Genomic DNA, 22842 nt, shown 5'->3' with positions numbered 1-22842 from the left:
CCTCCCTACCCTGCAGAGCTGGGAAATCATGTTTAGGTAACTACAAAGCAAATTCAGCAAGCAGGCTTTAGGCAAAAAGTCAAAAAACAATGTCTAGAGGGAATAAATGATTTTTTTCCCCTTCTAATTCATTATAATAATTTTTTTTCCCCTATACTTTTAATAATGATCTGAAAAGCCATTTCCCAGCACAATGTTGTTCTGACCTTGTTTTCAGCCGGGTAATTGTGCAGTGAGTGGATAAATGCTTTCTCAGCTGAGAACAAGAGGAACCATTAAGCATCAAGCTCCTGACCTAAATTTATGTTTGGGGCAGCTGGAGGAGCAAAGGACTCCAGCAAAAGGATGCCTGCTCCCCTCATCAGCCTGAGGGACACCCCAATGGCACAGGGAGATGCTGTTTATCCCAAAGCAACCCAAGGAAGGTGTCCCTGCCCCTGGCAGGGGGTGGTTTGGAATGAGATGATATTTAAGGTCCCTTCCAAACCAAACCATTCCATGATTCTATGGCAAAACACAAAACCTGCTGCCCATCAGCTCCTCCTGCCTTGGTGATGCTTAGTGGCCAAAACTGAGCCATGTCCCTCCTTTTCCCAATTTTTTGTTCCCCAGGAGGAAAGGCTCTCTGGAGGGAGATTCAGCTTCAATGATTCACAGGGTTTGGAGGTGCAGGATCTTTAAGAGAAACAAAGAGAAAACCAAACCATGTCTTTTCCCTCCTTCTGTGCCAATGGCTTGGCCACCTAATTCAGGTGTAATCTGATTCTTTCCACTGTAACATTTCCTTGGAAGGCATAAGAAACAGCAGCTGCCTGGCCCCTGAGCCCAGATCAGAACAAAACTTCAAGATTTCTGGGCTCCTGAGTTATCCCAGAGCAGCCTGGATTTGTTTTGGCTGCAGCTCCCAAGTCCTTTTTGGCCGTGTCAGGATGGGAGGAAAGGAAAGGTGTTCACTTTGCCTCTGTTCCAGACACACCCCACCCCACCAGGGCACAGGGACAGGGGAATTTTGGGACTGTGCTGTGTTCCCCAGAAGGGAGATGCAGGAAAACAGCTGGCCCATAAAAAAAATACGTGATAGCAGGAATGGCCTCATCAACCCAGCAGGATGCTCAGGTGCAGTTATTTAAAGGTGGGAGTGGTTAAAGCATCCTCTCCTGAAGGAAGCGGCTGGGGAATGGCACCACAAGCTAAATAAAGGACCAGGGGAGCAAAGTGACACATTTCTACTGCCTTGGTTGTTTTCCCAAATGACTGGGTTTATGCCAAAGGTGGACGAGCAGCATTTTCTCATTTCTCTCTCATTTTCTTTCTTAGGAAGAGTGGGAAAGCTGCTTCTTCCACAAAGCTCCCTTTTAAATTAAGTTTTCTGGAGTTTTGTTTTCTGTAGGATTTCTATATCCCACAGAACTTGTGAGGAGGAGGCTGGGAAATGCACAAACATCTGTGCCAACCCCATGATCCTCCCTATGGACACTCACAATCCCAGGCCCTTTCCCATCCCAAAAAAAAATCCCATTCAAGCCAGAGCTGGACCATCCTTCACCACAGAACCAAGCACTGCTGCTGACAAATTCCCATTTTCTGGGTGGAAAGACCCCTGCCTCCCCCTCAAAAAAACCTCACAAATGAAAAGCCACATCTACCCGCTATCATAGTCAAAATCCTTTCAAATGGTGAAGGCAACACACGCACAAAAAGAGGCTGCAGAGGTCAGATTGAAGGTTTTGTTCTTTTTTTCTTTTTTTATTACAAAAAAAAAAAAAAAAACCAACCAAAAAAAAAAAACCAACCAAACTATTCGGAAGAAGTCCAAATGCAACGGAATAAAACTGGCACCATCTAAGATACCCAAGTGTAAAATCCCGGAACGTTTGAACCCCACCCCAGCCCCAGCAGGAGCTGGGAGTGCCAGGGGTGGCTGGGAGGGACAGGTCAAGGTGGCCTCTCCCTTCCCTTCTCCTTGCCCCCATCCTGGCTGGATGAGAGCCAGGACACAACAGTGGCATCAGCGGTCTCTGTAAAACCATTCAGTCGGAGAAACTAAGATCATTATGAAAAAAAAAAAATGTCTAAAACTTCTCTTTTTTTTCCTTTTTTTTTTCTGTTTTGTTTTTTTTTTTTTGTTTTGTTTTAAACCTTTATCAAAAGCCCTGCTTTAGTGACATGCTAGCCCTGCTGGACAGGTGACACAGGCACGGCTCTGTCCGGAACGTTGTTGACCAGTCAACTCTTGGTTCAGGACACCTTCCTCCCGCTCTGAGCGCGTCACGGCCACCCGAGTCACAGTGACAAATGCTTCTGTGCAGGCTTCCTGCTCTGGGAACCCCCTCCTGCAAGCTCCACTCCATGCTGGAACAAATCTCATCCGAGTCTCCCTCCAAGCTCACCCTCAGTCCCACCTGGAGGCCTCCGACAGCATCCGCAAGAGCTCAGCCCGCTCCGGCTGGATGAGGAACGTCATCTCTTCAAGAAAAAAACACTTTCATATAGAATTTTTTTTTTTTTTTTTGCTGTTTTTATATTTAAATAGAAAAATACTACTTCACTCTGTGTTATGAGCCAGAGATCGGTTGACTTCCAGTGACAGAACCAAGAGTTCTCCTCAATGCTCCTACGCTGAGCTCAATGCCAGAAGATTCCCAGAAACCTCAGAGTGGCCGGAGGGCGACGATGTCCCCGTCATGTCCCCAACACAGGCAGGAGCACACGCACAGCTCCCATCGCCACAGCTCCCATCTTCCCTTCTCCACAGAGAGGCACCAACCTTAGAGAACCATCAGTCTGCAGAGAGCCAGCAGCGGGGCTGGCCCCCCAAATCTGGCTCTGTTTTAAGCTTTCTCCTCTCCTACAGGCTTTCTGCGTGTGCAGTCTGTCCCTGGAAGCCACTGGATCCCATCGGATGTACACATGAATTAGACAAGAAAAATAAAACAGTGGTTAAAAGTTCTCTAAAACCCCGTCCTCCTCTCATCTTCTGAAGAGTCAACGACAAACAGACACGGATAAAACTAAACCTGCCCTCCTCCCCACCTCAAGACAACAAGAGTTACTGAGACACGAAACATGTTATCTTGTACCCTCGGGATTACATCTAGAAGGGAAGTTTAGGGGCGCGGGGAGCGCGGGGGGAGGCGGTGTCCGCGGGGCGCAGTCCGCTTAGTTCTTGTACTCAAAAGGCTCATCCCCGGTTTCGTTGAGGAGACACGTGCGGACCAGGGCCTCTGTCACAGCGTAGGGGTCACAGTTGGCAGAGGGCCGGCGGTCCTCGAAGTAGCCCTTCTTCTCGTGGCCCACGTTGCGCGGGATGCGGATGCTGGCGCCGCGGTTGGCCACGCCGGCCGAGAACTCGTTGATGTTGGACGTCTCGTGGAAGCCGGTCAGGCGCCGGGCATTGTCCAGCCCCCCCTTGGGGTCGTAGGCACGGATGTGGTACTGGTGGCGCTTGCTCAGCTTCTCGATGGCCTCCTCGATGTGCCTGTGGAGGGAGGGGGGGACAGGGGACGGCACAGTGAGGCACGGCACGAGCTGAGCCCCTCTGTCGTGTCGAGGTGATGACAAGATTCATCGCCGTCCCCAAGCCACTTTGTGACGATGCCTTGTGCCCCACAACCCGCTCGGCTGCTCATCCCAACACAGGGTGTCTCTCCACTCCTGCTGCTGACCCAGAAAAAGGGTCCCCGTGGCCAAATCCCACAGGCTCCCTAAGGAGTGCCGTCTGTGAGACACCACCAGTTAAAACTTCCCGCTTCCACCCGCTCTGGGAGGGGAGAGCTCTCAACACTGGAGTTCATGAAGCTCTCAGAGTCATGGGCTGTCCTGTTATGTCAGGGCATCACTAAGGTCAAGGCAAGAAAACAGAGCTGCCTGAGGGATGGATCCCCCCACACAGCTCCAGTGCACTCAGCACAGCAGTCCCATGCAGGATCTCTCAGTTTGCACCTTTAGGATGTTCATCTTTTAAGAAAACACGGCAGCCTTGCCCAGATGAAGCGAATGGTTTTTCTCTTTCATCATGGCTATAAAAATATAATTTAAAAAGCCTGGTGCTGAGTTTGTTTGTTTGTTCCCAGCACTGGGAAGTCAGGAGCTGTTAGGGATAGCTGCATCCTGTACTTCCACCAGTACTGCTGGAGCTGTACTTCTGGCTGAATTGCCCACCAAGCATCAAGATGAGAATGTATCATTATAAAAAAAAATACATATTAAGAAAAACAGAAACCACAAAAACAAAACAACCACAAAAAAAAAAACCCATCCAGAAGACTGGGATGTCACGCCAAGCACCAGAGCAACAAGTCCCGTGTCATCCAAAGTGCTGCAAAATCCTGCAGCCCAGTAAAGAACCCAAACACTTACTTGAGACCTCCTTCTTCCCTCATGCTCTTGGTGCTGAAGTTGGTGTGGCAGCCAGCACCGTTCCAGTTCCCAGGGATGGGTTTGGGATCGAAGGACACCACGACCCCGAAGTCCTCGCACACCCGGTGCAGGATGAAGCGCGCGATCCAGAGGTGATCCCCCATCTCAATCCCTTCGCATGGTCCCACCTGGAACTCCCACTGCAAGGAGGAGGCGTCACGGGCTCAGTGGGGTGGAGACAGGCACCTCCCACCCCCTGATGCTGGGCACAGCCACACAGCTCCCACTGCCTGGGGCTTTTTCCACGCCACTCTCTCGCTCCATGAGGCGTCTTAGAACGGTTTTACCTGGGCTGGCATCACTTCTGCGTTGGTTCCTCCGATTTTCACGCCGGCATAGAGGCACGCTCGGTAGTGGGCCTCCACAATGTCCCTGCCATAGGCTTTGTCCGCCCCTACACCGCAGTAATAGGGACCTGCAACAGCACAGGGGAACATCAGCCTCCACAGGGAAGAACGCTGACATTCCATGAAGAACCAGCACGCACAGAGAACTCTTCAAACGCCCCAAGATCTGCTTTTCGTGGAAGAACTTGCAGGGTAGAATGCTGACGGAGAGCAAGTTCCCCCTGAGTTTAAGTCTCCCCCTGAGTTTAAGTCCCCTGCAGACCAACAAACCAAGCAGCAAATTTGGAGGTGGCCAATCCCCACCTCAGCCTTTCTGCAACAAATTTAATCTCGTGGTTGGTTTTTGGCAATCTCCCGCTTTCTACCGTCCACCTTCGGTTCTAGGAACACCTTGGATCCCTCAGCTCAAGCTGTGCCACACAGATTTCAGTTCAAACACTCCTGACTTGGTCCAGGCTCCCAAAAGATTACCTTGGGGTCCAGGGAAGCCATTGGAAGGCCAGCCAAATGGATGTCCATCTGTCCCCAGGAGAGTGTACTCCTGCTCCATCCCAAACCAGGGGTGCTGGTTGGACACCATGTCCATAATCCTCCTGCAGGTGTGCCGGAGATTTGACTCTGGAACGGAAAAGCGACACGAGGCTCATGAGCACCTCCACTCCCCACTTCCACTTATTTTACAGTTTGAGTCCCAGCAGCGTTGAAGAATCCCAAGCCCAGCCCTTTGTCCATCACCAGCACTTCCTTTGCCCTGTCCTTTCAAGGCAGGGGTTATTTCTGTGTCATGCTAAGGGCACAGACAGCACTCGGGCAGGTCTCCCATTCCCCTTCCCGGGAACACCACCTCCACCAGGAGAAGGGAGAAGGTCCTTTCATTCACCTGCAGACTGGCGGTTGTATTTGAAGACCTCGCAGAGAACGAGTTTATTGGGGTCCTTGCGGAAAGGGTCCCGGAACATGGCAGCAGGTCGCAGGTACATGTCACTGTTGGAGCCTTCGGACTGGTAGGTGCTGGAGCCATCGAAATTCCACTCAGGGAGATCTGGAGCAAAGAGAGGAACCAGCCACAGTGATCCAGGGTCCCTGGTCCCCAGGATGGGCTCCCTGCCACCCTCTAGTAAGACAGAGGTGAAGATGGTCATAGGGAATAGGTTTAGTCCCAGCTCAGCTGATTTTGTTCCAAGTGGGAGAAGCAAAAAAAAAAACAAAAAAACAAAAAAAACCCCCCCAAAAAAACCCAAAACAAGCAAAAAGCCACAGGAGTGCAACTCCCCAGCCACCCTGGGAAATAACAAGTTGCTGGGCCGCTGGCCAAGCCCGAGTGAACAGAGTAGCACTGAGGACATTTCCCATGTCACAACAACCACAAGGATGAGCAAAGCAGCCGGTCCCCTTGGCTAGGAGAGGGCAGACCATGAGCCATCTCCCAGCTGTGGGAATGAGGGGAGCCATGGAATACCCTCAATCATGCTAGAAGGCCTGAGGAAGAGAGGTGGAATCTCCTCTGGAAGGAGAGTGTGGCCCCTCGCCCACCCCTCCATCCTGAGCACTGCCCTCCAGGTCAAAACCCACAACTCCACCCGGGCAATGTTATCTCCTCCATATCCCAGGGGGAAAGAGGGAGGATGGGAAGCACAAAGATTTCCAAGGAGCTGTGCCAACCACTCCCTCAGAGGGAAAAGGGGGAAAGGAGAGAGGGGAAAGAAGAAGAAGAAGGAGGAGAAAAAAAAAAAAAAAAAAAGGAAAGAAAAAAAGATAATTCTGCTCAGTCACACACAGTATTTTCATTTCATAACTGTCTCCAGCCAGCTCCATGGCAACCTGGGGAAAATCCTAATGCTATTATTGTGTAAGCTGGGACTGTTTGTTCTGAGGGACACAAGCTCTTAATTACACCGGATAGCTCCATTCTTTCCCCTGCACTTTCTTCTGCCAAACTACTTCCGGCCAAAACGAGTACTCGAGAGTCAATGGGCAGCCGAGCCCCTGCCAACAGCCCCCAGCCCCTGCCAACAGCCCCTCCACAGCGGGGACAGCAGCAAGGACGGGCTCCCAGCCCTGAAACTCCCTGAAACTCCACATCTGGAGAGCTGGGAACGCTCCCCTGCAGTATCTGGGGGAAGAGGTAACTGGAAGGGCGCGAGGAGGAATGTCATCCCCAAAAGCCATCCTTCTGCCACGGGAGGAGAGAAAAGGCATCCTTCCTCCACCCAGTGAGGGGCTACGAGTGCTGCACCTGCCCTCTCACCTTCCAGGCTCTTGGGCTCGTGGTCCAGCGTGCGGGTTTTGCAGCGGAGGTGCTCCCCAGTGCCGTCGATCCAGATGTACATGGCCTGGACCTTCTCCCCCTGCGGCAGCTTCATGTACATGTGCTTGATGGCTTTGCTCAGGTGGGAGCTCGCTGAGGTGGCCATGGCTGCGGTCCTGACGAGGGGGTTCCTGCAGGGGGAAAGCACAAACAGACCCTGCTGTGAGCCCTTTCCTGCGTTGCCACATTTTTCAGCCCCCCCCCTCCCCACCCCAAGGCCAGGGAGGAGCACGGGACAGCTCGGCCACAGGGCTGGCTGCCATCTCCAGCGGTTCCCTGTCATTCCTCAGGGAGAACACACAGCAGATGCCGGCAGCCAGGAAAGCCCTGCTCCAGAATCCCTTCAAAAGAGTCCCATTAATACCCAAACCCCTGCTAATAAACCAGAGCAATAGACTTCCAAGGGGCTCCTTAGCCCCACGTGAACTTTTCACCTCCACGCTCCGCTCCAGAGCGAGGCTAATGCAAGGAAAGCTTAGATGGGGCTTTTTTAATAAATCTGCATCATCGAGGAGGGTTTTTCTGCCCCAGCTGCCTTCTCAGCCCGGCCGAGGCTATCCAAGCCCGGTCCCAGGGCAGCAGGAAAAGCAACAGGCAGCACCCCAGGCAGCGATGGGGAGGCAGCATGGGCCGGAGTGGCTCTAGGAGCAGTGGGTGCGAGCTGCAGCATCCCCAGAGCCCCGGGAGCCGGGCTCCCAGCGCCAGCCAGCCCACTCGCGTCCGACCCACAGCACCGGGCTCCGCGCGTGTTTTCCAGGGAGCTGGGAAATGCCAACAGTGTGGAAATGCCGACTGACTCGGGAAGTCGCTCCAACATCTCGTTCGCCGGCGGGGGGCGGGGGGCTCGGGATGAGCCGCCCCCAGCCCACCCCGCTGCGGCTCCCACCGCCGCGCTGCCCTGCCAGGAGCATCCCCCACGCCTGCGACCGAGTCCCAGCGCTGCAGGGAGCAGCTGAAGGGGTGGGGGGGGAGGTGAAAGAAGAAAAAAACAAACCACCCACAAAAACTGCAAAGGGAATGTTTTCGACAGCAAAACTCAAGCTGCCACTTCCTCCCACCTCCCCTTCCCCCAAAAGGAGGAATTTTCCCTTGGAAGGTCTGGCCGCCGGGGCCGCCTCCCCTGCCCTGCCGTGCACGGAGGGGTTGCGGCGGGTGTTGGGCAGCGGCACCCCCCTGTCCCCGTGTCCCCCCGGGCCGGTACCTGGGCTCGGCGGTGGCTGCGGGCGGGCGCGGGGCTCCCACGCTCGGCTCCCGGGGCCGCGCCCGCCGCCCCTTTATGGCGGAGCAGCGCCGGCCCCGCCGCACGGATTGGGCAGCGGGGCGGGACGGGGGGGACCCGGGAGGGGGGACAGGGCCACCACCCCGCCTCCCTCCTCCTTCCTCCTCCTCCTCCTCCTCCGCCCGCTCCGGCGGCATCGCGGCCCGGCCGCCCCCGGCAGAGAGGGGAGCGCTGCCGCTTCGCCCCGGCTTGGAGGGGGTGGGTGGGTGCGGAAAACTGAGGAAAGAGGGGGCAGAAAGCGGAGGGTTTGGGTGGGTTTTGGGTGTTTTGAAGTGACCGGAAAAGCAAGCCCTCGTCGCTGGGCAGGCGGGAGCGGATCCAGCGCTTTCCGCAGCGTTTACATGAGCGGCTGCCTTGGCACAGCTCGCAGGGATGGGGACCGGCCGCCCCGGGGACAGGGGCAGGCACCGGGGCTCCAGCGAGGCTTTGGCTTGGTGTTCACTCTTGGGAGGGGGAAAAGAGCCTCGGTGCCCGGTTTCTCCTCCTTGGAGCAGCTCACAGCCTCCAGCACCTGGATTTGCAGAGCCTCGCTGCAAGGAGCAGGATCGCTCAGTGTCACTGGAGGGAGGAGAAATCCCCCGGCCCCACCATGGCAGCACCCACTCGGCACCCAGCAAAACGCAGGCAGTGCCCAGTATTTTTCCAGCTCGCTTGTCCCATCTCCTGCAACCCCGTGCAAGTCCCAGCCCGGATGCAAGGGGCAGCCGGAGCTGCCAGCCGTGTGTGTGCACACCCTGGGGGCACACGCAGGTCCCAGGCCGAGCACACGCCACCCACACGCCTGCCACGGAGCCACAGGATCCTGCTCTGCCCCATGCCAGCCTCGGGGAGATGGCACCGAACTGCTGTTCCTCGAGAAGCTGGAGCCTCCCGGCCGTCACAGCCACCCTAGCGCGGACACAGCCACTGTACAGGCAGAATCCAGAGGGAAAATGGCCAGGGAGAGACGGATCTTCAGGCGGGAGGAGGGGGAAGTGCTGGCCAAAAACCACGCTTTGATTTATGGCCCATCTCAAGAGCCAGATCCCCACCCTCCCTGCGGGGACAGCTCAGCTAATTCCTCACCCGCAGCACCTTGGAGCAGCCACCAGTGTGCGGCAATCCCCTGAGGCTTCCCAGAACAAGGTGATTTTCAGGTGCTTTTCTCCTCCTGGAATTGCTTGGGCAAGGCAGAGCCACCGAGCATTGCAACAGCGCCCCAGAAAGCGCCTCCTTGCCAGCACCCCAGCTCCTGCACCCTGTGCACAGAGCCGCGGTTCCAACACAAAAAAACAAACGTGGTGTTTTACCCACGGAAATGAGCTCAGGAACTCACGTTCAGCCCAAGTTCAGCTGTGGTCACCCAAATCTAACAGCTCAGCTGAAGCAAAAGGAAGCAGAGCAGAGGCTGGTGCCCAAAATAGCTCCCATAAAGGGGAGTTGTCAACGTAAAGCAGCGTCCAGCCCTCTTCCCTAGTGAGTGTTTCTTTAATCGGGACGCTGAGAGCTCCGATAGCTCCAAATTCCTGGAATTACGCCTGCTACCTGCTAATTTCCCAGTAACTCTGTCCACCTCTGGCTGCGAACGAGCCCAGATGTTGACAAGTGGAAGCAGCGGGGTGACCCCCGTGCCGTGCGAGCCTCGGGGCTGGCCAGCCCTGAAGGCAGCTTGGCAATGTAAACATCATCCCTCCATCCCAAAAATCAACTCCCCCAGCCTTGGAGAGACAAGGAGGAGGTGGGAGGATGGAGCTGCCAGCCCCGGCAGGGTTTGGGGTTTGGGCTCATGGCCAAGCCCCAGTGCTCGCCCTGCACAAGTTGTTTACGAGCCAGCGGAGAAGCGGCAGCCGCGGACCCAGCGCCCTCTCCCGGGAAGCGTTCCCCGGCCTCCTCTCTGGGCTCACCCAGCTTGTTTACAGCCTGCCTTTCTTCTCCTCCTCCCCTTCCAGCCTGGCCTTTTTTCCTTTATTTTTTTGTTACTATTTTTTTTTTCCCCGGGAAAGCCTGCTCAGGCTGTTCTTTGGCCCAGCTGCGTGCTCCAGTGACCCTCGGTGTCTCCAACAAAACCCTCCTCGGGGAACTGGGGAGGGCTCGGTGCCAACAGGTGACACAACCCACGGGTGGATTGAAATCCACCTTCAAAGGGCCACACGTGCAGTCAGAGGGTGAGACAATGTCCCCTTCCAGGGGCGAGTCCCAACTGGCACAGCTTTTTCCTTCTTCCTCCTATTAATTCGTGGGAACACCTTTATTGGCACAGTTTGATATCCTGAGAGCAGTGCCAAGGTTGGGAAGTGGATGGTGAGTTATGAGGGTCGGGCAGGCTGGACTTTGCAGCCTCCTGCCTCCAAGGCAGCAGAGCAAACCCTCAGGGACAGGGCACAGCCGGGTCCCTGCGCTCCCCAGGGAAGGTTTGGGGATCAGGATGAGTTTCTCTCAGGTAGTAAGAGACATTCCTGCCCTTTTCCAGCTCCAGCCAGCAGCCAGGCAGTAAAGGATCAGGGCTTCCCTCTCCACTGTGCCTTGCTGTTGTGACCCATCCTTTGTGGTGTGCCCCTCTCCATCCCTGTCCTTCATTTGGGAATGCCTTAAAATGCAGAAATATCACACCATTGTGTGGGGGGAAAGAGGAGGGTGCCAAATTGAGGATTAAATAGACGGGATATGAAATTTCCCACTGTCTCAGGCCATGGGGCAGGTGGCTGAGGGCTTTGCTCCTGCAGTTCTGGGACTTTCCCAGCACCCTGGGGCCATCTCCAAGGATGCCACCTCACCTTGAGATCCTGGAATCTCAAGCCCAACACATTGCACACCCGGACTGCTAAGCCCAGGTACCTGTTGGGTTTTCACCAGCCCTAAAGAAAAATTCAGAAGTAGAAAGGAATGTTTTGGTTTGTTGTTTTTTTTTTTTCCAACGGAGATGTCACACAAGGAGGAGGAGGAGGAGGACCTAAAGAAAAATTCAGAAGTAGAAAGGAATGTTTTGGTTTGTTGTTTTTTTTTTTTCCAACGGAGATGTCACACAAGGAGGAGGAGGAGGAGGAGGAGTTGCCCATTTTGCTGTGATGGTTAGGTCCCAGGGGGAGGCTGGACACACCCAAAATGCCCCAGCCTCCAGCAGTGGCACAGCTGGGAGGGAAGAGGGATGAGCATGACATCATGGAATCACAGAATGCATTGGTTTGGTTTGGAAGGGACCTAAAGGTCATCAAGTCCAACCCCCTGCAATAAGCAGGAACATCTTCAGCATCTCTCCTCTCCCCATGCTCGACAATCAAGACATTCCTAAATTGAGCTATACCACTTGCATCCAGGGCAGTGCTTTGGGCTGGCAGGTCCTGCAGGAGGAACTGAACTGCAGCCAGGTAACATCAGCCAGGGGCTGGCTGTCCTGATGTTGCATCACCCCCATCTCTGCCCACCCCTGGACACAGCTTGCACCCACGGCAGGTGGGCTCCCGAGGCGCTCCCAGCTTTCACCCACCACCACCAGCAACAGGAGGGCTGGAAAAATCAACCCAACACCCGAGAGCAAGCGCTGAGCTCAGGAGTGACCGAGGACAGGGGATGAGTGCACTGGGGGACTGACCTTGTGCAAGCAGCAGTGGCCGACCGGTCTCCCCTGGAGCGTTTCAGGGGGCTGACGAAACCCCCCAAGGCAGGCAGGCAGTAGCTGCTGGCTCTGGCTGTGAGCAAACATTGCACGCTCCGCAGCAGGCCCATGCTCCCTTTGAAGATGCTGCCAGGGTCAAGGGTGGCCGCGGGCTGGTGGCCAGAGGGCTTTCAGCTTTCCAGAGCAGATCACCTGGGCTGTGCTAAAGGGCAGTTTAGGAAAGCAAATTAATAAGCAAGAGGTGCATGCAAAGTGAGAAAAAAACCAAAACCCTCCCTCCCCACTCGGCTCCCCGGGCCACGTGCCAGGATGCACAGAGGGAAGAGGGACCTTGGGTGCTGCCACCTCCCTCCCCACCCCTTTCTGAGCCACCTGGCTGCCTGCCCCCCCCTTGCCACCCCTCCCAGGATCCCAGGCTCTGCTCCATGCCCCAGCAGCCCCTTGCCCAGACCCAGAGACATTCCCGGCAGGCAGCCCCTACCTGCTGTGCTCCACAGACCCTGCCCGGGGACCCAGCGCCTTCCCCGAGCACGTGCTCGCCTTCAACAGCGGCCCGGGGGGAAGCTGGAAGATGAGAACGTCAGGGGCAGGCGGGATTTGAGACCTAGAAATTGCTTGGCTCGGTTCGTTCTGTACAAGGGTGGAGAATATCCCAGGGAGCGCTCAGCACATGCCTTTCCCCGCAGTTGGAAATTGGTCACACTGTGCATTGGCAGGGTTGTTTTTATTGCGATTTTTTTTCCTCCCCATTCTCTCTCTATTTTTTTTTCTTTTTTTTTAATTGTTCACACTGATAAAAGCACTCCCAGCCAGGTTGGGGCTGTGTTAGCTGTGGCTGGCACATTAATTTCAGCCTAACACAACGCACAGCTCTGTAAGTGAGAGTACAGAAATCCTCAAACCGCTGCCCTGAGAGGATTAAGTGGTGAATCCGGGCCCGACATTGTAAATTATAAAAGGTAACAGCAAAGTGCCACTGCCCATGTCCCTCCCTTGTGGCTGAATTAGGTCCCTGTCCTGCCACAACACGTACTTAACCCAGGCTGCTGAAGTCAACAGCCCCAGAGGCTCGGGTAAGGTTACACCAGTGGCTCTGCTTCAGCTGGAGGGGACACAAGCGAAGGCAGAGCCTGCCACAGGGGCTGTCAGGTGTAAGGGACAGTCCCAAGCAAGGAAACCACAGACTAATGGCAACAGGCTCAAAAATACTCCCAAAGGAAGCACCAGTGGTGCCCTTGCTGAGCAAAACAGATCTTATGCACTCAGGAGAATAGAAATCACACATGAAAAAGAATTGTCATATGTTAAGGAAGGAGTTAATATTTAAGGCTGAACTGGAATTCCTCAGGACTTGGGCAACTCCAGTTCTAAGGAGCCGTGGGCCTAATGTCCTATAAACTGTTTCTTTGAAAACAGGATGAAGCTGTACAAGGGGAAAAAAATCCCAAATCTTCCCCCAAAAGCTCATGGTGGGGATATAATATTTATGCAGGTTTGTGCACTCAGGCTGGAGTTCCCCAGATTTCTGGGTCTCCAGATCATCACCCAGAACCAGAAGCAACGCTGAGATGTTGGGGGTGTGTGGGAAACAGCCACCACTCTCCTGATGGCACCAAAAGGGACAGGCTGGGCTGCTGGGGGAGGCTGTGAGTGGCCAGTGACCACAGGCAGTGAGGCTGACATCGTGTTTGGGCAGCCTTGGACTTTGGCACCGTGGGGGAGCAGTGCCAGCTGATGTTGAGCAAGAAGAAAAATCCCAGCTCCATCCCCTCTGCCACCCTAGGAACGTGAGGTTCTGCCACTTGTCACCTCGGGGCTGCCAAGGGAGGGCTGTTCCCCTCTCCAGGGACAGGGGATGTGGGTGATTCGGGCTGGGGCAGAGGGGGAGTGAAACCCTCCTGACGTATTTGGTGTTGCAAGCCTGCCCTTATCTTTTAGTGGAGTCCAGCCACTCCGAGCTCCCTTCTAAATCTGGGCTGTGCTCTTGTGCCCACCTCTTTTTTTCAAATCTTTTCTGGTTTTTCCACCCAGCTGATGTGAGCTCCCCTTGTGAGGAGACAATGTGCCCTGGGAAAACCTGGGAAGCTGCAGCTCCATCCTGCCAGACCTGTTGGGGAGAAAACTCTGTGGAAATGGCCCTGTGCCCTCTCACAGTGACCATTTGGCTAATTCCTGCTCACAACCTTAATTTTTTCCTGGCAGAAGCCATCACAGTCCCACTGAGGTCAGTCCAGAGCTGAATGAGCACCCAAGGAGCCACCCCAGCCTCTGAGGATCCTACTGGGCATCTGCTCAGTTGCAAACTGGAAAATGTGTGGGTTTTTTCTAAGTTTTGACCTTTCTCTGAGAACCTTTGAGTCTTTTAGTTGTGAGACAGCCACCATTCTAGTTCATTCCTAACCCCTCCTCGCATCTCTGGGGCTCAGCAGCATAAATCTTTATGGATCTGTGATCCGAGCTCCTCCCCAGGGTCTTCCATAGCTCCTTCCCCCAGCTCCACCTGGCACCACTGGGATGAGGAGGTGTTCTGTGGCTCACAGCTGCCCCTTCCCCACATCAGTCTGGGTTTTGGCACAGTGACCAGCCCATATGGCCGGGCTGTGGCTGAAGGAAGGTGATTTTACATCCCTGAGAGGTTGTGCCAGCACTGGGGTTCCCGGCACCAACCCCACCATCAGTTCAGAGCTGTCCCTGTCCCAAGCCTCTTGCTGGGATGCAGAGCCCTGCTGCTGCTGCTGGGAACAGCTTCACATTCCTGATTTGACAGCGCCACCTCGTGTGGTGGCCCCGCTCCTGGGGACACCGTGGGACACTGTGGGACACTGTCCTGCCCCTCTCTGCCTGTGCAGAGCCCCAGGACTGGCACCACAGCATTACAAAGAGCAGGATCAAACACCCACCTGGGGAGCAGGTTCCTCCTCCTGCCAGGGAAACGGGTCACTCCTGCTGCAGGACAGGTTCCTTCTTTTTCTCCTCCGTCTCCTTCTCCTCTTCCAGCTGGAGGGTCTCCAAGGTTGGGTCTCAGCCCCAGATCTGCTGAAGAAAGACGGCTGATAAGAAATGTGGGTTTGTTTGGGGCAGGCACAGTGGGGTCTTCTGCGAAATTCCCATCCCAAGCAGAGCAGATGGACTGACAGCAAGCACACCCAGCACTGAGGTGCCTCCAGGAGCCTGCTTTGAAGGCAAGAAGTTTTCCCCAGCAGGGAGAGGGGAAGGGTTTCATTTCAGGACTGCCTGAGTGTGTCTGTGGGGCTGGTGATTTAAAAAGTGACATTTCACGGAATCACAGGGTGGGTAAGGTCAGAAGGGACCACCTGGCCAAACACCTCAGCTCAAGCAGGGTCCCCTGAGCTCAGTACTGAGGATTGTGCCCAGGTGGTTCTCAAATGTTTCCAGAACATCTCAGGGCAACCTATCCCAGCGCTCAGTCACTGTCACAGTAAAGTTTTTCCTCATGGTCCCTCAGAGGTGGGAATTCCTCTGTCCCAATTTCTGCTCATCCCGTTGCTCGCAGCACTGAGAACATCCTGGCTTCCGTCCTCTGTTCACCCCCTCTTCAGGCACATACACATCTTTAGACACTGATCACATCCTCTCTCAGTATTCTCCTCTTCAGGCTGGGGGACAGGCAGGAGGGAGCTGCTGAGAGCCCTGTGGCCCCCGAGGGCCCTGTGGTCCCCAAGAGCCCTGCAACCCCCCAGGAGTCACCAAAACGAGTGTGTCACAATCAGGGTGGCACTTCGGAACACAGCACCAGAACACTGCACCATCATGATGACTCCTGGTGAGTTACCCTTTGCTGGGGGCTTCAGCCCCTCTAAAAACACCCCAAAAAGTAGAAAAAGTGGGGAGAAAAAGCAGTATTAAGCTTTGAAATGAGGGTCTTCCCTCTATCACAGCTGTGCCTTCATGGAAGAGGATATTTCCAAGGGTATCCACCCAGCAGCAGACTGATGCCAGCCCACCTTCTTTGCATCCAGATCTTTCAGACATGAATAAAACTTCACAGGGTGGTGGGAGGTTGGGCACTGACACTTGCACTGAGCCTTGGGTGGATGAGCTGTGTTATGCCCAGTGTCTGGGCGAGGCAGAGGAGCCCAGCTTGTGCCCTCCAGCCACAGCACCTCCTTTCTCCTGCCCTGTGGATGCCACCACGTTTGTGCCCAGCCTCTGTGAACCACGTGCCTTTGCCATTCCAGCTCCCAGCTCCTGCATGCTTCTGAACCTGGTGCTTTCCAAACAGCCTGTGCCACCCATCCCTACACACATTTCCCAGACTGTCCCAGCTCCAAACCCTCCTGTGTGCACATGGGACAAACTCCTACCACATATCCCCTAAAGCTGATTCCTCCCAAAAACCTCCTGCTTTGGCTCACACTCATGTCCCAGTTGCCAACACAAAGCCCAGGTAACTTTTTTCTTCTCCCCCTGTAGCATCCATCGCCTCCACGGACGTGGGGCTGCTGCTGCAAGATGATGTTTTTGTGGACTTTTTCAACACCTTTCTGAACCTTCCCGTAAGTCCACTCTGCACCATGAAACCTGGGGCCTTTCAGAGCTCTCCTCAGGTCAACTTTCTCTGGCATTAGAGGCCGCAGGAAAACTGGGAATACGCCTCATTCAGGCTGGAAAATGAGGGAAACTTGAGGATCTCAACTTGGAGGTCTAAAAGGGAATTCTGTGCCCTTCTGTGTAGTGGGAACTAACTAGAACAGCTGGGCTCTGGGCTGCTCTGCCACCCTCCATCTCTTTTGGGTCTCCATTTCTGTTTTGATCCAGGTTTTTGGCCAGACACCTCTTTACATCAGTGGCACGGGCCAGTGGTACCTGTGGCCAGAGCTCCCGAGCCACCTGGTGAGAACTTTCCTTGTTAGAAGGGAGGAGTGGGAGGCAAAGGGAGGAAGGGACAGGGCAGGGGAGGGAAGGAGCCGGTTTCTCACTGCCAAGGCCCCTCTCTGGCTCTCCTGTTCGTGCAGCTGGGCGATCATTTCAAACCCAGGCGTCATTTCGCTTTGAAGCCCTGGGCGGAGCACAAGCCATTTAAAGTCCTGCTGCAGTTTATGGGGTCTATCTATAAACAGCGAGAGCTGGAGCGAAGGAGAGCATGTGTGGCGGCAGAGAAGGACACAAACATCAACCCCTTGTCCTGGCTTCCTCCCGAATTCAACAGGAGCCAAGCCCCGCTGGCCACGGGGCTGGCTCAGCCCTCCCTCCCCACGCTCGCCCCCGTTCCCCACAGCCTCCAGCGCCGCCGGCAGCGCTCAGATCCCAAAGCAAAAAGGAAACTGCTCCTCTGGAAGCTCCCGGGAAGCTTCCATGCCCCCTCTGGGAAGGCAGGGGAAGGAAGGAAGCCGTGCAGAGCCGGGGCTCCCACCTTGGCAGGCAGAGCTTTTGGGGACGCTGTCACTTGAGTATCCCCCCCCCTCCTTCTGCCTCAGCACCAGGGTGGATTTCATCGCCACAAAGCAACAGGGCGCCTTCCCCATCTCCTTCCCCTGTAGCAGGGACTTGTCACTCACCCTGATGGCCAGGCAGGAGCCGGCTCCTTGCTCCCAGCTAATCCTCTCCTCGGGCAACGCAGGATCCCAGCCCCGAGGCTTTACTGGCTTGGCTGGAAAAGCACAGGCTGCCTCACTTCTGCAAATCCAGCCTGTGCCTCCACCTCGTCCTCTGCCAGAAGCTGCTGGCTTTCATTCGCTCGGGGGAAGCAGGTGAGTCATCGCGGCACGGAGGAAATCGGATCGGCTTCTCCTCCGCGCCTGGCCTTCCTCTCCCTCCGGGGCTGTCACCGCCCGCTGCCTGCCCAGTGGGTCGTGCCTCTGCTCCGGGTTAAAAAGGCGTTGCACATCCCGTTTTTAGGGATGCAGCAGGTCCCGATGGGATGTGAGGGGATTTATTCCTCCACGATGTTAATAAGGGCTCGCTAAGTAACCTGCCTAGCAGGGTTTACCGAGGGGTGCAGGGGTGGAGAGGGGCTGGAGAGCATCCTGGGGGTACGGGAAACCGAGGTGCTGATGGTTTGGGTTTGCTGCTGTTGCTGGGCTGTGGTCTGTCTGACTGGCTACAAGTCTGGATCGTGTTCGCTTTGCCCCTAAAATGAACCTTCTCAGTCCAGCCAGGACTGCCACTGGAATAAAAGCTGTGGCAGCAGGAATGCCTGAGTGTGAATTTCTGATTCTCATTTCAGAAAAAGAAGCAATTCACCAAGGCTTTTCCCCAGTATATTGCTGCTGCTTCTCCAGTTAGGTTAAAACTCAAAGCTGGAGGAAATTGAGGGCAAGCCCCAAACTTGAGAAAAGATGGGCATTTGCAAGGAAAAGAAGCACAACAGCTGGACAGGCTGCCCCTGACAGGAGCGAGTTATCCTTGTAAACACCACGTGTACATCCCACAGCCTGCCCAAAACTCCCAGTTCAGGGTGATTTGCTGGTCTCCCTCCAGCAGCCTCTCTCAGGGTGGGAGCTGGAGAGTTTCCTTGGGATCTGGCAGGCAACCCCTGGTGCCATCTGTGCCCTCTGTCCCACAGCAGAGCTCCTGAACTGGCACGGTGCTGACCAGTGGCTGCTGGAGAGGTGCATCAGTGGGAGCCACGGCATGCGGCACTTCCTCACCTTCATCCGAGGAACTGCAGGTGAGCAGGGGATGTCCTGCCTGGCAGGACACTGGCACAGAGCTGGGGGCATGGGTAAGATCCCAGAGAAAGCTTTGGAAGGTGAGCCAGCAGCAGAGCTGGGAGGGAGATGCATAAGCGTGGCTTTTCTCTGCTGTGTTCCCTCTGTTCATCCAGGTGATCTTTCCTTCTGCTTCGTCCATCCTCGGGACTTTCAGGGGTTCCTCCCAACTCCCATCCCTTGTCTGATCTGTAGGGGAAGAGCTGATCGACTTCTGGCTCATCACTGAAAGGCTTCTGGGTCTGGATGAGTCAGATGGGAGTCAGAGGGACCTGTTCTTGTCCCTGCTTCAGAGGCTGAGAGCCACTCACCTGCGCGAGGGCTCCAGCGTCGTCACCCTCTGCACCACCATCCTTGGTAAGGAACAGGGGATCTGCCCTTCCAGAGAGGGCTGGATGCTCCCAGGGGGATGGGATGCCATCAGCTGCTTGGTTTGACTGGGGAACAGCCTACATGGAGCCATCTCCCCATTGTAATTCCCTTCATCCATCTCAGGATCTCTGCCGAAAGCCAGGCACATCCAGGCCCTCAGCACCAGGAGGGAGATCCTAAGCAAGATGCAGGAGCAGGCCCTTTCTATGATCCAGAGTTACTGGCTCCCTAAATTCTTTGTGCACTGCAAGATGGGAATGGAGGAAGAGGAATCGTGCCAGCCTTTGCTCCAGGAATATCAGGAACGTTTAGCACAGACCTGCTGGCAGGAGCCCCCAGGCCTTTCAGAGCCCCTCCACACCATGCACATCAAAAGGAGCCAGGGCGTGTCAGGGCCCTACTGCAGCCAAAAAGGCAAATTAGAGATCTGGGCTCTGGTCAAGGAGGGGAGAGACAGCCAAGAATTGAAAATGGACACTTTTTGGGTGAAACCAGAGAAGCAGCCAGGGCCAGCTGGGAGCACTGAGGGATTGTGTCCGGATGAGGATGCTTTGGGATCGATTCCCCAGCAGTCAGAGCATCCTGCCTTTGGAGGCAGAGGGGGAGGAACATTTCCTGGAAAACCTCAGTCCAGTGCAGAGCAGGATCTAGAAGACCTCTGTAAGGAGAAAGTCCTCTCTGACTTGCCTCCCTCTGCCCGGCTGCCATCCCTGAAAAAGCCAGTCAATACCTTGGATTTCCTTCCCTGGGCCCTGAGTGCCGAGGTCTGTGCGGGACGACCCTTCAGAGACTTCCTGCAGCACCAGAACAGGCCCGTGGAGACTCATCTCCTGGACCTGTGGCACGACCTGGAGGAGTTTCTGCCCGTGGTGCTGGACTCCAACAGAGAAAACAGCTTCTTCCTGCGCCATTTGATTGGGGAAAAGATCTGCAAGACCTACCTGGAGGAGAGCAGCAGTGAGAAGCTTCCCTTGGAGACCAGGACTCTCATGAGTCTGTGGGACTATCTGATATGTGGAGAATTCTCCCCCTGGATATTCAGAGCCCAGAAGGAGATTTGCAAGGTACACAGGGGTGCTGGCAGAGGTCAGGCTGGGAGGTACAGCTGGCATTGGCACCCCTGTGGCGGTGTGAGGGCTGTGTGGGAATGCTTAGGAATTGAAGAATTTGGAAAATTAAGAGGAAAAGAGATTAGGAAGGGAAAATCTTACAGTCACTTTGCACTGGAGCAGTGCCCGAGATGCCCCAGGCCAGTGAAGAGGAGCATCCTCACTGGTTTGCTGGGCAGCAGGGCAGGGGTGAGCAGTCACTGAATATCTCTGGTGACCCTGGCTGGTGATTCCAAGGGCTGGGGATGACAGGACACTTGCCATCCTTTTGTATCCACCACTGGCTCCAGCACAAGCCCAGTAAAACCCATTTAGAAGGCCATCCCTTCTGGGCAGCCCCAATGGGCCAAGCTGGATGTGCAGGCCTGTTCCTGGGAAGTTGTGAGCCACCCGTGGCACCAGCACTGTGACCCTACCTGGGGACAATCCCCTTTTGCTCCTCCTCAGGTGCTCTGCAGCCTCTACGAGGAATTTCTGGCCGTCGATGACAGGATGTTCCTCCAGTTTATGGTAAGGGGGATGCACAGGGGCATCCTCAGGGGGGTATGCAGGCTCCAGTGGGGATGTAAAAAGCTGGAGAGAGAGAGAGAGGGAAAGAGGGAGGGAGGAGAAGCCCAGCATTAGCTCCAGTGGTCTGGCATCCCACCATATTCCCAGCCAGCACAGAGGGGGAAGAGGCCATGCAGCCTTTTAGCCTGTGACTCAACCACTCTCAAGTTTTCCACTTTTTTTTTTCCACCAAAAAGGATGATACAAGAAATCAGAGTCACACAAGCATTCTTCCCAGGTTATTATTCCTCCTGGCATCAGAAATCCCATAATACCTCCCCCAAATTCCAGCATTACACCCAGAAACCTCCTTGCAGACAGAACCTCCTGAGCATCCCACCTGCACTGGTACCTGCACAAACCATGCAGGCAATTTTTCTCACTGCAGATGGTGTTCTTCAGAACAACTGTTTTCCCAAAACGAAATGTAAAATCAGCAGCTGATCCTGGGAATGTTAAAGAGAAGGCTGTCAGGGCTTGATGTCCTCAAAGACCTCGCTCCCAGAGTCTCAGCCAGTGAGAGCTGGGCATTTTGGAAAAGTCAGCTGGCAGCTCCCAACCCTGACTCATTAACTGCTCTTGGTGGGAAGTTAATTAGCTGCCCAGGTTTTTAAGCATCTCTTGACAAGGAGATCTCCCCTCTGAGGCCAGAGCTGGTCTGGGAGTGCAATTAGCACTTCAGCAGGCATCAGGGCCGTGCTGGCTGTGGGCACCATCCCCTGAGCCAAACTCCTCCTGCTCTGGAGCCAGGGGAGCTGCTGGGGGCTTAGCAGGGTTATTTTTGGTGTCAGCTCTCAGCTCTCAGCCAGAAACCTCAGCTCCAGCGCTGCTGCTTGGCGAGCTGGCCAAGCTGTTTGTCTGTGGGGAGAGGCAAACCCCACAGGAGGGTTTTGGGGGAATGAGGGAGGCACTCCCAGGGCAGCAGCTGGGGCCAGCCCTGGTGACAGCAGCCAACAAAACAGGACATGAAGCTGCTGGGGACACCTTCAGGGTTGTTTCCAGCCCTCCTGGAGGATGATGAACCCTTCAGGAAAGCTGCGAGGTCGTGTCTGGCCTACCTCTGGCTGCCTATCCCCGCCACTTCCCAGCCAGCTGAGATGAGCTTTGTGCTCATAAAGATTCCTCCCAGACTGCTTAAAGCTCGAGTAGAGATCTAAACTGGGCAGGTTTGTGGTTTGAGGGGCTGTAAAACACGTGGGCACAGCTCTGGAGACGGGGAAGGCGCTGGGTGCCATCGGCCTGCTCTCTTCTCGCCTCAGGCTCCAGGGATGGACGTCCCCAAGGCCGAGGTGCCAGGCCGTGCTGCTGGCACAGAAAAACATCTCCACCTGTCCCAGAGGATGAACCAGTCCCTAAAGCTGAGCCAGGCCTTGCATGGCACCAGGAGCTTGGAGGAGATCTCCTCCAGGCACTGGCAATTGCTTGCTGCTCGGGACCTCCAGAGAGGGGGCTCCATCCAGGCAGAGCTGGAGCTGCTCCTGGGCAGTGATGGTAAGAGGAGGTTCCCAATTCCTGCTGTGGCTCACCTTGGCTGAAGCCAGTAAAGCATGTTTGATGCTCTGGTGGTGACCAGGGGCCCCAAACAGGCGATGGACATCATGGAGTGGGTTGGTACAGAGGGTCTGGGACCCTTCATTTGTAACCAAAGCTTTGGAAGTGGCCTAAGGGCCAAATTCCCTCCTGCCAGTACCAGGGGCACCAAATGCCACATCCCTGCACTGGCCTGGATCAGATGAAGGCTGCAGCAAAGTGACTGAAGCCCAAAGCCAGCAGTGGCTCCTGCCACCCCACTTCCACATTTTGGCCTTCTCCTGAGGATGCTGGGACTGGTCATGCTGGTTTTACAGGTGCAACCCCTCAACTTTGTTCTGTCATGCAATATTTTGGGAATGACACCAATCTTCTTGGCACCTGTGGTGCACTGAGGGTGACAGCAGTCATCTGTAGCACCCCTGTAGCTCAGTTTTACCCAAGAAATGCAGTGTCATGGATAGATCATGGAAAAGGGCAGATAACAAAACCCAGCCCTCAGAGGCAGTGCTGATGGGCTGTCATAACCAGAGGTAATTGACGTGGGATCTGTCCCCTCTCCTCTTTCTCATGCAGAATTACAGAGGATTATGGCAGATGTGCAGGATGTGGGTAGCCCAAGCAAGGAAGAGGAGCTTCTGCAGCTCCTGAATACAGCATTTGGTG

General features: G+C 55.1%; 2 protein-coding genes across 3 annotated transcripts in view; one reads left to right on the top strand and one right to left on the bottom strand.

Moving 5' to 3' along the window:
• Window positions 1-2084: 2084 nt before the first annotated feature.
• GLUL (glutamate-ammonia ligase) lies at window positions 2085-11943 on the bottom strand. Of its 2 annotated transcripts, none has more exons than XM_015636751.2 (7): window positions 11922-11943; window positions 7015-7205; window positions 5647-5808; window positions 5238-5384; window positions 4707-4834; window positions 4360-4559; window positions 2085-3478 (listed from the first exon to the last, which is right to left on the bottom strand). In XM_015636751.2, exons 2-7 carry the CDS (start codon window positions 7178-7180, stop codon window positions 3160-3162), a joined length of 1122 nt encoding a protein of 373 aa, XP_015492237.2. In that variant the 5' UTR covers window positions 7181-7205; window positions 11922-11943; the 3' UTR covers window positions 2085-3159. The 2 variants fall into 2 exon arrangements, with proteins under 2 accessions (XP_015492237.2, XP_015492238.1); XM_015636752.3 differs by lacking the exon at window positions 11922-11943 and adding an exon at window positions 8276-8374.
• Window positions 11944-15716: 3773 nt separating this feature from the next.
• The window catches only part of RGSL1 (regulator of G protein signaling like 1), a 17717-nt gene continuing 10591 nt past the window's right edge, over window positions 15717-22842 (top strand). The window contains exons 1-10 of the mRNA XM_015635618.2: window positions 15717-15729; window positions 16380-16462; window positions 16725-16799; window positions 17527-17656; window positions 18472-18576; window positions 18812-18973; window positions 19112-20052; window positions 20545-20607; window positions 21906-22137; window positions 22753-22839. Of these exons, the coding sequence (XP_015491104.2) occupies window positions 15717-15729; window positions 16380-16462; window positions 16725-16799; window positions 17527-17656; window positions 18472-18576; window positions 18812-18973; window positions 19112-20052; window positions 20545-20607; window positions 21906-22137; window positions 22753-22839 (1891 nt within the window). The remainder of the gene's footprint in view (window positions 15730-16379; window positions 16463-16724; window positions 16800-17526; window positions 17657-18471; window positions 18577-18811; window positions 18974-19111; window positions 20053-20544; window positions 20608-21905; window positions 22138-22752; window positions 22840-22842) is intronic.

The sequence above is a fragment of the Parus major genome, chromosome 8 (assembly GCF_001522545.3).
Source record: "Parus major isolate Abel chromosome 8, Parus_major1.1, whole genome shotgun sequence".
Taxonomy (NCBI): domain Eukaryota; kingdom Metazoa; phylum Chordata; class Aves; order Passeriformes; family Paridae; genus Parus; species Parus major.
The sequence above is the reverse complement of the archived record's forward strand: the minus strand, read 5'-3'. Positions and strand labels throughout refer to the sequence as shown.

Excerpts from the sequence above, each read along its gene's own strand:
- GLUL (XM_015636751.2), bottom strand. The coding sequence starts at position 7,180 with ATGGCCACCTCAGCGAGCTCCCACCTGAGCAAAGCCATCAAGCACATG. Across the intron at positions 5,385-5,646 it reads ATACAACCGCCAGTCTGCAG|AGTCAAATCTCCGGCACACC; the intron begins GTGAATGAAAGG and ends TTTCCGTTCCAG. Across the intron at positions 3,479-4,359 it reads AGGGAAGAAGGAGGTCTCAA|GCACATCGAGGAGGCCATCG; the intron begins GTAAGTGTTTGG and ends CTCCCTCCACAG.